The following is a 14,060-nucleotide window of genomic DNA, read 5'->3' as shown; positions in this document are numbered from 1 at the left end:
TAATGTGAAAGGAGAGCCATTCTAATGGTTTCCCACTCAGTGTTGTTTTTTTCGCTGTTCACCCCGCGTAACTTGAACCAGAGAGAATACACTAGTCTCCGCTGCATTCAGCCTTAAAGAGAGGTTAATGGGTTTCAACGTGGGTTTGAAACATAATGGCTAAAATTGTTTATTTTTCTTCTTTCAGCATCCAGCCTCAACAAAATTGTTTAACAACACTACCTTGTTGGCAAAGTAGTTTTTCGAATAACCATCACTGATAAATGTTAGATTATAATCAATTAAACTTTAGTTTATAGTTGTATCGCTGTTAACAAACAGTGACATGCTTTTTAAATCATTTATTAAGCAAAGGTTGTAAACATTTGCAACTTTGCAATGCTTACAGTTGAACCACACAGTATTCATTAAAGAGCCAATGTGTCAGTTGAAATCTTCAAAAACTCATCAAATTATCAGCAGAATGTTGTGTTGCAGAGATATCTAGTGAATTTAGCATGCTAACCAGCTTGACCTAGTCTGTCCTGGTCCAAAGCTCCTGTGCTAGTGGTATAAACACCAACACTGCCCTGGTCCCATAGCTCACAGTCTGTATCCCTAACTGCACGGCTAACTGAGCTAACTAGCTAATGGCAGCTACAGTACAGTACAGTTAGCAGCAGTAAACTGTTACATTGATGATATGATGGCCCATATTTGCTTTAAGATTGAATTAGTCAAGTGGCCAATTCTTACATACTGCACCTTTTTAACCATTTGCAAAGTGTTAAAAACAAAACAGTACTTGAAACTTTACAATGAGCAATTGCTGAATAAATGGTGTATAAAGCATTTCAATGTTTTCTAACAGTGAAATAACTTTATGTGTATTAGAAAACCCAAATAAATTAGTTTAAGTTTAATAAAACTCTTGTAGGTGTCAGGGAAATTGCATGCTACATGATTGTTTTGCTCCCCGCAATCACTGAACAGTGAAGCAATAAAAACACAGTGATTACACAGCAGCAGCGTTCTTCTAATTAATGAGACGAGGTATGCACTGCGCTGTATGAAGGAAATTGGTTAGTTAACACTCATCTTAAGTGTCAGGTTGATCACATTTTGCATGATTTTCAGCTTCCGAATCGTCTTCCTGAACTTATTCACAGCACATATCTCCAGAGTATATATGCTGTTACTTAAATATCCATGTAAAAGATGAAAACCTCTCTGGATCTTTATAATCCTCTGCTCACATGCACACGCATCCCTTTCCAGTCCTCTAGCTGTCTTCCTGACGGACAGGTAGAGGTGTCAGCATGTGCAGATGGTCTCTTACCCCTGACAGAGAAAACGAAGGACAGGGAGAGCAAAGAGAAGCATTGATGAATGTGACAGTGTGACTATCACAGCATGATGGACTAAATTGATTTTTAGGAACCTTTTAGGGCATTCAACAAGAAAAAACAAACAAACTCGCCAAATGATTTTTACGGATACATTAGGAGATGATAAAAGACATTAGCTTGTTTGGGAGGCTCTTCATTTTTTTTTCTCAATTGGGAGCTTTATTTGTGCATCATCACAACACATATTCAGACATCATATATGAGTGCAGCTTTAAAACATTTCAAATGTCGACCAGAAGGTTATGTGTGCCTGAAAAATGTCCATGAATAAGTAGCTAGTTCAGGCTTTAATGAGTCTGATGGAATCAGGCACGAAGCTTAACATGGGAGTGACCTGTATCTGTAGGTCAGGTGGCTGTATTGGTTGTATACTGTGTGTCGTACCGCAGCCTATTTGTAGTCCTCTTATTTTAGACCATCTGCTGTAAATGCTGTTAAGTTGTTCTTGTTCCGGTCCGATGATTTTGCTTCTCATTGTGATGATCTCATCAAATGGATTGAGATGAGAATGGTACTCAAAGGAGTATTTGTAGCTTTACTAAGCAGCATTATGTAGAAATTGGTATTTTGTGCAGTTTGGAGCCCCTCGCAATTGACAACACCAATGTCATAAATTCAAATCCTAGTCTAATAACAATTTGTCAGGCATAATGTAGGTGCCAACTACAAACAAATCTCATGACGTCATAACAATGTTATGTGTTGAAAACTTGTATCTTGAAGTAAACATGTATGTAACGCTGTGATCCCAGCCTCTCACTGAAGTTATATAGTGCAGAAACAGGGGATGGGGGGGCTGTGACAGAGACACCATTCATCCTATTACAAATCACTGTACCATCAAATGGATTTTGAAGCTGTTGGTAACAAAGTTACATAATGTTGCTTTCAAAAAATCAAACACCCTTCTACGTGGGTCTCACAGCTTGTGAGTGGAATTTTATTGCTCAAACAAGCTTCAATACCATTTGTCTACCCCGGGCTTGACGTTCACCCTACTGGCAAGGCCTTGACTCTCATCTTTTACACTTTTTGTTAAAATGTCACCATCTTTATACTGATGGTATGACTGGAATTTTCTGTCTAACTGAGTTTGACTCCAGTATTTTGAACTTGCTCTCAGATTCAGTGGAATAGGCCACATTCTCACTAAAAGGATTTTTTTTTATTGTATAAAACATTTAGATATTCATAATAGATTGGTACAGTATCTTTTATAAATACCGTTTTTAGTTTCAGATTGGCCGTGCTCACACATTTTGACTGCAGCTCAGCTCAGCCTGTCAGTGGAAGTGAAACATGAACAGGACTCAGGACAGCACAACAAGCCTTCCATCCAAGCACACCCGATACAGCAGCCACATTTATCAGACCCCAAATGCTCCCCAAGGTCTCGGCTGATGATTTCTGCCCTCCCTGTCGTACCTTTGGTCACCTTTCCTTCACTCTTTTTGTTCGGACACTTCATTTCCAACCTCTTCTCTCACACTCCCACTTTGTTACAGCAAATTGTGTTTCTGTCTTCACTACAAACGAGGTTTTCAAGAGGTCATCGAGGGCGCGTAAGATGCCTCACCACACCTATGAATCATTAGCTCAGTCTGGCCTGACAACCCTGATCTCTTTTTATCTCACTGTCTCCCTTTTTTTACCGTCTGAATCCTCTGCTACATTTCGAATTCTCCTCGCAGCTACAAAAGTGTGACTTCACCGGCCGCCCCGCTGTGAGAAGAATAACCACCACGCAGCTCGTCTCCCTCTGAATATCCCTCATTTAATGTGTGAACAAAAGCGCGAGGCTAAAGAATGTCAACTTCAGCCAGTTATCTTGCCAATTTCTATCCAGCCTTTTTCATGAAAACAACACATTTCTTTGTTTTTTTGTGATAAGAGGGTGTCTATTTTGTTTACAAAAAACAATTTAAGCTCTGCGTCTCCAAGAATAGCTGCGATTATCACCAACTAGAAACCAGAGGACTTCAAGACTCCTACCTCTAGCATCCTGGTTTGAAAGAGCTTAATTTATGGGCCTCTCATACGCCACAATTTATCTTTTAATAACATAATGTGCTCAAAAGCAGATTAACTAGAAATGATGTTCTATGTATGTTGATGCTGGCGTGCTAATTCAGTAAATCCTGCTGGAAATAAACGGAAAAATGGAATGAGTTGGAGCATTATCTCTGTATGTAGGAGGATTTAAAAACTAATTAAATCAAATATATTTGTGACATGATCAACCCTTTTCTTGTCTGTCTTTCACTCTCTCAACCTGTGTGCATTACATTGTGCTGACAGGTCCACTTGCCCATCTTGACACGCTCCCAACTGACTGTCAACCTACCCGTTTCCTTTGTCACAAGTCTATTTTGAAGCAGGATAATCACAATCATGCGTGGTGTATATATTACATGTCTTTCCTTCTTCCTCCACCTGCTGTGTTTTTGACCCTGAAATGTTTTGTGGTACCTTCCCTCCCTTCCTCCCCTCGATTCTCTTACAGTCCCGTCACCCTCATCAGCATGTGTCCGGAGCAGTATGAGTGAGTATCAACGCCACCAAGCAACACCTCGTCTCCAGAGCTGGAATGCCTTTTAACGACACCTCCCTTAACTCCCTTCACTCCTCACTCACCTCCCCCCCGTAGTCCTTACTCCAATTAAGCCATGACCACACTGCATGTTGCCTGCCTGCCTGCACGTCTGCCTGATCCACTGGCTGAACATGCACCCAAAAAAAACTCACCCACTGTCTCCTCACCGTCACCTTCTCCTCCTCTCTAAAGCATCCAACTAGCATTCAGTTGCTCATCCCAGCAGCGGCTGTCAAACACCATCCAACCGCTCCGTAGATCATCCTGCTCTCCTATTTCTCTTTCTAGGATCATCAGATTTGTTTTCTAGGTGATGTTGTGAAAGGGCCATTAGGTTGTGTGTGTATGTGCGTGTGTGAGCGAGTGTGTGCATGAGCCATTGAATCTCTTTGTGTTAATGAGGTTGTGTGAGCATGCTGAATCTCATTCATCTCCATTACCCCATTCATTTCCAGGCTGTCCCAGTCACCTCAGCTCTCTCATGATGACACCCACTCCAGGATAGAGCAATATGCCAGCAGGTACGCGCTACATCCTCCAGTCATCATTTCATTCCCTCCGACGCCACAAAAACACACATTTGAAGAACTGTTAACTTTGTTTAAATGATGCATGTTTCAAGAAAACATCATTGTAGAATGAGAAATCCACTTTTCAGTGTTTTTGCAAGTTTTGGCTAATTTTTCCCAGGAGCACTCTCCTTCAGTCTGTACGAAGAGTGCATTACAATGCAGCAATGAACTTTCTTTTGATGGACAGAGTAAATGCAGACATGATCATGATGCTCAACCAAATCAAATCTTTATAAAATGATTTTAAGAGCATAACGAAATGAATGGAAACCACTTGCAGCCTAGAAGTGACAGAGAACACTATATTATGCTTTGGAAAAGGGTTCAAAATGGCTTTTAAATGTGATTTGCAGTAAAATCAAATGAAAACCAAAAACTCTTATTAGATGCGCTTGTTTTAGGGAACATTTAAAGAGTTATTGAACTACCTCAGACTGTACACTAAAGCTTCCAAGCAGTCACATAAATCCAAATTATATTGACCGTCTTCATTAGTCGCTCCTGTGCTTCTACAAGAGGAGACATTTGTTGTGGGGGAAAAAAGCCTTTTTCTTCTTTAGCTGTTTATTCTCATTGCACTTTAAAACAGGTCTCCGAATCAAACAAAGCACGTTCTGTCAATATCTATCAAAGAATCCTGCTACTTATTTTGGGAATGTGAACTTGCTCTATTGAGCCGCAACATTACAAAGACAGAAAGGGGGGGGAAAAAATAGCATGTTTACCACTAACTGTGAACAAAACACGCTGTCATTTGTGTTCTGAAAGGGTGATCCTGGAACCTGTTTCACCGTGCAATTATAGACAAACGAGAGAGGCAAAACTGTGATTCTGCAGTTTCACCTCAGATAGCAAAGCAACGTATAAACACAATCAACGATATCTGTATTTCTGTCATGGCCAAGAATCTGTACAAATGAATTCTCCATTAAAACTTAACTTTGAATGTGGAATCATTAATGTCAGCCTGAACTTTATATGCGTCGTGGAAACACTGCATCTCTACATATTAAATATCATGTATGATAAACCTTGAGCTCAGTGGAAATCTGCTGTTGTAACCTAAGAAGTGTCATTATGTTTTATTAGACCGTTGCATTTTTTTTACTGTTTGGTGTCAGGGAAGGTACAAATGTCAACAATCATAAAATACACTTTTGAGCTTTGTGTAATCTGCACATTAAACTGCAGACGACTGTCAAAATATGCTCAGTGAGTGAACTCATGAAAACATGCAGCCACCCACCTCTTCGGCTGGTGACATTATGGATTTGCTGCTGAGATCAGAGCTGCAACAGACCGAGCCGATAGCTGTTTTCAGCCGCCCACTTTAAATGATCCTGCTGCGTACATCAGCACACCCGTGGACACAGCGTGTGATCTGCACTTAATCATTACCAACATCGCCGAGCTAATGTTGCTGCTGCACTGAGATTGAAAACCTGTCATGTTTGATTTTTACGATAAGTCTGATTATTAAGATCCCACACTTGCACAAATCCCATCTTACCCCTTGAACGAATCTCTAATCAGTCCGAAGCTTATCGTCTCTAAAGTGGACTTGTGTCAAAACAGCACCCAGGGTGTCCTTCCTCTCACAGCTTTAATCACAAAGGCTCCTCTGATGCAGCGCTGCGCTGTCTGGCCCGTAGCCTTCCACCGGTCACACACCATTAACCTTCGCTCAGCGTTTCTGGCTGCATTGTTTTATCAGCAATGACACAGACATGAGCCCTGTGAATTACAATTTTAACCGAAATATAGACGCTGACATTGTAGATTACAGTGGAGCTTATGGATTTGCATGGAAAAATGCACACGATGATGAGATTTCACGAGCAGAAATTAATTTGAAGTCTCTCTCTTTGCATATTCTGTCATAGTTCAATTTCACCCTAACGATGAGTGCGTGGATCGTGTTCCTAATCTACAGGACAACCTCAGTAAATACAGGCTTTGATCTGGGCAACTTGCCTCATTAGCATGGCTGCTTTGTTTGAATATATGGCCAGGAAAGTTTGAAACGTTTTCCCCTCAGCCACGTACCTGCACACTCAATCACCCGTCTCTGCTGTAGGTCATTTGTCATTTAACCTGCTTCGAGAATGACTACAATTTTTTAATTTTAATTGGTGTGCTACCGTTGCATTGAGATCATCATTTGTTGACACCTGTGTTTTAACCGGTAATTAAGGCTTGAGTCACTGATGAGCGTTTCTTTCTCAGGTTGGCCCAGATGGAGCGCTCCAACGGTTCTCTGCCCACAGACAGCAGCTCAGCCACAGGGAGCATGTAAGTGCCCACTCGTCCTTTCAAACATGTTTCTGGTATCCTTCAACATGACGACACATTTCTTTTAAACACAAGCTTTGTACAGCCTAGTATTTCATTTATAATTGGTTTAAAAGCCCTAACAGAATAAAAATACTCCATATAAACACCTCATTCAGAATAAAGAGGCCCAAACCGATCAAAATAAAAATTGTCTCATGTAAACAATAATAAGCTGGTTATTTAATGGATGCTTTCTTTGTCTGCATGCCCACCATCTTGATGTAAAGTAGCACGTTAGTACATGCGTTTCTCCACTTACCAAAAATGGCGGCTTCTAAGGACAATACTGAACTGAATAGACGGTAGATAACCATCTTCAGGACAGGAAGGACACCAGACCCTATTAATCCCATTCAATGTGAACCGTTGACCCACAATCTTCAATTGGAATGATTTCAGTCAAAATGAAGAAGTAATGTCTCTGTAAACATAGCTGCTCGTACTCATACAAACAACTATGTGCTCCAAATAAGAACAAAAAGAGTTTTGGTAATGTTTGTTGATATTTGATTTCATTTATTACTCCGAAACATCTTCCTGTGTGTGTTTACCTTTCCGGCTAGCACAAAAATGTGCCTTTCCTGTTTTCAGTGCATCAAAACCAGCTGAAGAAATAACAAGGTGGCTTTCCACATTCCTGAGCAGTGATCAAGAGAGACTGTGTGAGAATTGAGAAAGGTTTTCGAGAGAGCAGAAGAAAGCATTGAGTGAGGGGGAAAGACAATGGGATGTGGCTGAATGCAGCGGGAAGGACAGGACTGTAATGGATTAGAGTGCCAACAATGAGAAGTGAGAGTGATTGGTTTCAGGATCTCTGATAATGACCCAGTTATCTTTGATCAGAGGAGATGAGAACATGGCAAACTTGAAAAAGAAGAAATCACAAAAAGAAGGTGGGGGGGGCTGATGGAGAGCACGAGCGCTGGGTTTTCTGATAAAGTTTGTGTATGTGTGTCTGTGTGCTTGTGAATAAGTGTGTATGTCTTCTACAGACCATTTGAGTTGAAGGCCGTATTTGTCCTGTTTCCCAGCTGAGATCCTAATCGGGGGAATGAGCTCTTGAGGATCCAACGCCCTCTGAGCTCCTCAACAAACTAACATGTGTGTTCAAACAGAAACACGCACACACAGGCACACTTTTACACTTTGGAGGGAATTACTTTTTGTTCCGATTGCCTGTTTTGATAAAACACTTGTAGATCTCAAGATTTCCCACATCACAGATCCTCATCCTAGATTTGGTAATTAGTAATGTGTGTGTATGCGTGTGTGAAATGAATTTGTGCATGAGAAGGGTGCAGATTTTTTTTTTTGCAATTCCAAGTAGCACAAAGCCAAAAAAGTGTGTTCTCAAAAGTGCAGAAAAGTGTGCACCTGGTAGCAAACAGATTCCCTTTCTGGCACAGAAAGGAAAGAAAAACAAGTATTACAGCATAACAGAGTAGCGGCACATGGGAAGACGGTTAAAACCTCTGAGAATCTTGAGTGAAGATGAAGTGAAGCATCAAGATTCATTCTGTTGTGGGTAGCATCCCCCTGCTGATGTGCGCACATGATGCGGACCATTGCTCCCACACTTCACCTTCATCCGAACTTGCCGTGAAGAATAGTGGTTTTAGAAACATAAGGAGGTCGATTGAAGAGTCCCAAAAGCTCTCTCTGCTTTTCAGCTGATCAATAGGAGGAAAAAAGGATTGAAAGACAAAAGTGTTGGTGAGCAGGAGAGGGTGGAAACAGAGGTGAATTTATTTTCCTCTTGGAGCTTTCGTAATACAGGACAAACACATAATGCCCACTCCTCCTTACTCTTTTGTGCTTTGTACTTGGGCTTATTATTTAAGAGAGGAAGCCATTATCTTTGCCAGCTCGGAACCAACACTGACACTCGTACACAGAAGTGTGTAGAGCGCTAATGAGGTGAGGAAGATGATGGTTTGATGAAGGCTAATGGGTTTAACAGCAGAGGGAAAAACACTCACTAGGGCACATTTAGAACATAATCATAGTTCTTGTGCTTTCACTCACTGTAACATCAGTGTCATTACGGGAAGATTTGCATTCGCCTCTGCTGCAAAACAACAACAGCCACAGTGTAGCTACGACGATGCACAAACCTTAGAAGAAAGCGCAAATTTAAATAAATTCATAAACGATACTAGAATAAGTGCGTTTTCCGGTACACATCTTTGAAGAATGGCTTTGTACTTATCAGCATGGAGGACAATATAGCATCTGTGTGCGTACTGCTTTACATTTCAAGCAAAAAATCATCATTGTTTGATAAAATGTGCATTTTTTGCAATGCAAAGCCAATATTTTTCTACGTTGAATGAATAACCAAACCCTCAAGGGGGATTGTAAATGAACTTTTATTTACTGCAGGCTGAACAATACCACTAATTAGGAAGAGAAATCAACAGCTTCCACTTTCTCTGCTGTTGTAGGTTGTTATTGCTGTTATTAGTGGTTTTGTGGAGGATAATCACTCTATGTGAATGGATTTCCCCAGGTATCGGCTCTTACTTTTGACTAAGAGCTGAATAAAGTTGAGATCTTTGTGATGAAATTTGGTACTTGTGGAAAAAGTCATCACTACAGCAAGCTTAATTTCCTCAAAATACTTTTTTTTTATGCAAGTCATGAATGGGATAATAGTCACTTAAATGTTACTGCACTGCAATGAAATGTCATTCGCATTAGTTGTGAATGAAGTATGTTTTAAAAATGCCAGAATCAGCCAGTAGCTGTTTTTAAACGCCCATGTGTCCATCGAGCCCTACTTTAAAGGAGAAGGAAACTTTGAAATCCTTCGTAAATACAGTAGTATTGTGCTTCATAGATACACTACAGTTTAACAGCCCACTCAGCCATATTTCCTCTCACAAGAAGAAGCTGTTCAGCTGTGAATTAACTCTCCTTCCTCTTCCCTTTGAATGCATTTGTTTCCGAGTGGCTGGTTGTCTTTCCTCTCTTTTTGTAAGATTTATTCTTTTCTGCCTACTGCTGATTTCACCCAAGCCTCTTTGTCTATCACACCACACCATCTGGTTGTTTGTGAGGAGACACACAAATACACTCACAGAAGTTATCCCTAAGCTTGACGGGATAGCGCAAGGTGCCTTCTTGGCAGCGTTTGAGCTTATGACAACATGCATAGCGTAACATGGATGACTGCGTTTGCCAATTACATGCATGTTTGGCTTTTGGCTTGTGTTTTCTGATCGTTCAAAGCCTGCAAACACTGATTTGGACTTGCTGCCAGCTGTGCAGTGATATCAATAATTGGTATGTGTGTGAGAAGGAGCTCTAGAGATAAGTGTGTGTATGCGTGTGAGCATGTGGCTTCAGTTCATGTTTGTCCTGTATTGCTGTTATCTAAAAGGGAGTCCTTAATTAGGAAGTCGGTGTTGCCTGTTTGGTCTAACCTGCGGCCAAAGCACAATGTTGTCATCGATGCCTCGGTACGTCACAGAGGAGTGAGACTCCCTTTTTTCGCCTCAGCTTTTTTTGTTTAGTTATCTCCTGCTTTCCAGTCTCTCCCCGAGTGCTGTCCCTTTTTCTTGTCTTTTGATATTTTAGCCTTTATTCTCTTCCATTTTAATTTCACTAATTTCATTTTCTTATTAAACCTCCTTTCATCAAACCCAGTCCTCTCCTCTTTCTCTGCTCCTCCTTTCATCATTTTGAAGTTGTAGTCTAATCATGTTTTACCTTTGGGCTCAGGCAACCTTCAGATTAAACACTAAGCACAGAGGTAAACACTGAAATACTTTTTTTGAAGTCCTGTATAATAACCAATACACTTCCAGAAAGTGAAGTTGCTGGACTTTCCTGCTATCAGTCCCCAAATGTGGAAGTCCCACAGAACATGAGGTTTTTAACATCTCACCAGGGGGACCATTTTTTATCCTCTTCATTCTTTTATTCCTGATTTCCTTGTTCATCTTTCTCCTGTTTCCCTCCATCCTTATCGCTCATTGTTTCTCTCTGAGCCCAGTCCAGGCAGCTGATAGCACCATTCAGCTTGAGAGGAGCTGCTTGCTTTGTGATATGTTAGCCAGGCATCAGGCCCGCAGACTATTGTTGTTGGGTAAAGACTGTAAAAGTCCCCTCAGCTGTGTCCTCGATCACCCTCGCTAACTTGTATTCACGTTGCACTGCAGTTAATGGCCTCGACACTCATCGCCATTATTCACATTTAATTCTTCTTCTTCCCACACTCATGCACTCTTCCTCTATAATCTCTTTCTTCTTTGTGCCCCCTCCTCTTCAGCCAGCACCACACTGTCTGAGCCTCCAGTCCTTTCACTGTACTTCCTCTTTCTCCCAGTGTTGCAGAGCAGGTGGTTTGTGAGCCAGTTCTGCTCCCTGTGGTCCCCATTTCCAAACGTAATGAGCCCCCTCCTGCTGTCCTCCCAGCTCCCCCTGCCAGCCATTATGTCCTGTTTCAGCTTCCTGTTGCCAGGGACCTGCCTAATTGGTCACTCAGTTTGTGCTGGACCCTTGTTTCCCAACCCCAGCAGACAACAATGTCACCAATTTCCAAGTTTGTCTGCGGGAACTAAGCCGTTCTTCATCATCCTTGTCTCCCGTGTCACAGCATACCCATGTTTCAAAGAGAAACGTGTGTGTTTGGTATATTGCTGCGTGTTGCAGCAGTGGCAGTGTGAGATTCAACTTTGTGTCTCTGCCAACTTTTTGTTTTTTTATGTCATTTATCAGTAAGTTCCAGCAGTTTCAGCATAAATTCAGTTTTCCATGTAAGAGTGAAATTGATGAATAACCGCATTCCTATGTGCATGCATATGATGAAAACTGCAAGAGTTTTCAAAAAGTCTGTAAAAGTTAGTTTTATGTTAAAAAAAAAAAAAAAAAAGGAAAAGTAAGGAATTGAGAGTGCACAAAGGTTCAAAACCTATTGATCAGAAACGTATTGTTTATAAAGTTATTTCATTTGTACTTTATCATTGGCGTCTTTCCTTTTAGCAGAATATAGACTCCAGCTCAACTGTTTGGGGAGAAATTTCCACACTGTTGAACAAAAAGCACATTTTTTTTCAATGAAAATAACATTACATTGATCATAAAAACAGTTCAGACGTTGTAAATGTGGGAACTGACAATTATTGCTGGAAACTGCTGATTTGTAATGGAATATCTGCAGTGGCATACAGAGGCCCATTTTAAGCAACCATCATTCTTGTGTTCCAATGGCACATTATGTTAGCTAATCCAAGTTTATCATGTTAAAAGGCTAATTTGTCATTAGAAAATCCAATTATGTTAGCGTAGCTCAAAGCTGTTGTGCTGATTACAGAAGCAATAAAATTGGCCTTCCTTAGGCAAGTTGAGTATCTGGAGCATCAGCATTTGTGGGTTTCATCATAGTCTCAGAATGACCAGAAAAAAAAGAAAGAAAAATAACTTTATGCTGACACTCGTCAGACTGTGATTGTTCTGAGAAATTTCTTCATGTGAGAAGAAATGCCAAAAAGTACTACTCCTTTCAAAGAAAAGCGGAAACCGGCTTTAACCAGACTAGAAAGAGAAGCTGGAGGCCCCTGTGCAAAACTGAGCAGGAAGGCAGGTACATCAGAGTCTCTAGTTTGAGAAACAGGTGACTCCCACGTCCTCAACTGGAAGCTTCATTAAATGGTACCAACAAGACCAGTCTCAACATCAACAGTGAAGAGGGCGACCCTAGGATGCTGGCCTTCTAGGCAGAGTAGGCACAGGATTCTTTGATGCAAGGAAAGTCAAAAATCATTATTTAAAATAAAAATCATTACTTGTGACCTTGTTAAATTCTTGACTGTTTTTTCTATTCATGTCATAATTAATTTGATGAGTAAAAGTGTGAGTTTGCATGGAAAACATGAAATTATTTTAGTGACCCCACATTTTAAGCAGTTATATATAAAAAGGTTGAACATGACGCAGGTCCTATCTAAAAGACAAGAATGCTTAAAACTTGTGCTTCAAATCACACAAAGAGCTCAGGTTGATGAATTATAAAACCCCCTTTTCTTGGAAGCCTGCTGCCTCGGAATATAGTTCCTTTTATGTAAAAGGAGGTGAGAGCCTTATTCTGTGTACCTTTCATTAACTTGCGCTCACCCGGCCCTCGGTCATGAAAAAGTATAATTCATGTCATCTCGGAGAAAGAGAAAGCTTCCTATTCGCAACCTCTCTTATAATGCATGTGGTGATAATGGCATTCTGAATATTTTCTGTATGTCATTGAATGACTCCTGTGGGGAAATTCAAGGGTACGCTGTGTAAAAGTGAGGGGTTTCGGTTTGCCAGCGCGCTCTCCAGAGCCTATTTGATTAACTTACTCATTACAGCCAGGAATTATGCACTCAGTTATGGTCCGGCCCTGATAAGAGCTTGTGAATCAGGTTAATAGCAAGTCACCGTATTCTTTAAAAGGTGCCAAGAGTACCTGCCTGGATATCACTGATAGAGGTGTGGCTTAAAGCATAGCACCGTTTTCAGCTCATAGAGGTCAGTGAAGTATTCTGTTGCTCTGTTGTTGCTATTACAAACCTGATTCCTAAAAGGCTGGCATGCTGTGTAAAACATAAATAAAAACAGAATGTTACACCTACCTAGACTAAATTACCTGCCTTGTGATTTATTTAATGATTAATGCCCCTTTTTAGATAGATGATAATACTATCAATTGAGGGACTTTTTGGAATTTTTTGCACTTTTGGTCACCAAACGTTTATTTCTATCGCAATGATGGATTAGTAATAACATTACAGTTTTAATAATCTGTCCAAATTGTTGGTTTGTTTACAACCAGTTTGATTGCCTGCATGCCTGTGTTGCAGCTGAACTCTGTTGTAACCATGTAACCATGTTCCCAGATCTCAGCAATTGCCATTGTGAGTTAAATGTTCTGTGTGTATGTATTTTTCTTAAAGTTTCATAACAACAGGATATTAACGTCAAAGAATGACAGCCTCAGCACTGCTGGATATTTCGACAGGCTGAAAAAAAAATACTAAAATAGAGTCAGTAGTGGAGAGAAAGCCACACATGGAGCCACCATGCCACTTAACTTTCTCAGCCAAACTCCATTTCAAGCTGTCAAACTGGCTCTGGAAATGACAGTCACTTTAGCAATGGAAAGGACTTTTAAATAACAGTCTGCCATCTTTTTCT

General features: G+C 40.6%; 1 protein-coding gene across 8 annotated transcripts in view; it reads left to right on the top strand.

Annotated features, from left to right (window-relative positions):
- utrn (utrophin) overlaps positions 1-14,060 on the top strand; it is a 193,823-nt gene that overhangs the window by 167,079 nt on the left and 12,684 nt on the right. For 6 of the 8 annotated variants that reach the window (XM_084377235.1, XM_084377239.1, XM_084377234.1 and 3 more), the window contains 3 exons: positions 3,892-3,930; positions 4,437-4,502; positions 6,780-6,845. In XM_084377235.1, coding sequence (XP_084233361.1) covers positions 3,892-3,930; positions 4,437-4,502; positions 6,780-6,845 — 171 coding nt within the window. The remainder of the gene's footprint in view (positions 1-3,891; positions 3,931-4,436; positions 4,503-6,779; positions 6,846-14,060) is intronic. The other 2 variants (XM_084377236.1, XM_084377238.1) reach the window with 2 other exon arrangements.

The sequence above is a fragment of the Pagrus pagrus genome (assembly GCF_965226575.1).
Source record: "Pagrus pagrus genome assembly, chromosome: 16".
Taxonomy (NCBI): domain Eukaryota; kingdom Metazoa; phylum Chordata; class Actinopteri; order Spariformes; family Sparidae; genus Pagrus; species Pagrus pagrus.
The sequence above is the reverse complement of the archived record's forward strand: the minus strand, read 5'-3'. Positions and strand labels throughout refer to the sequence as shown.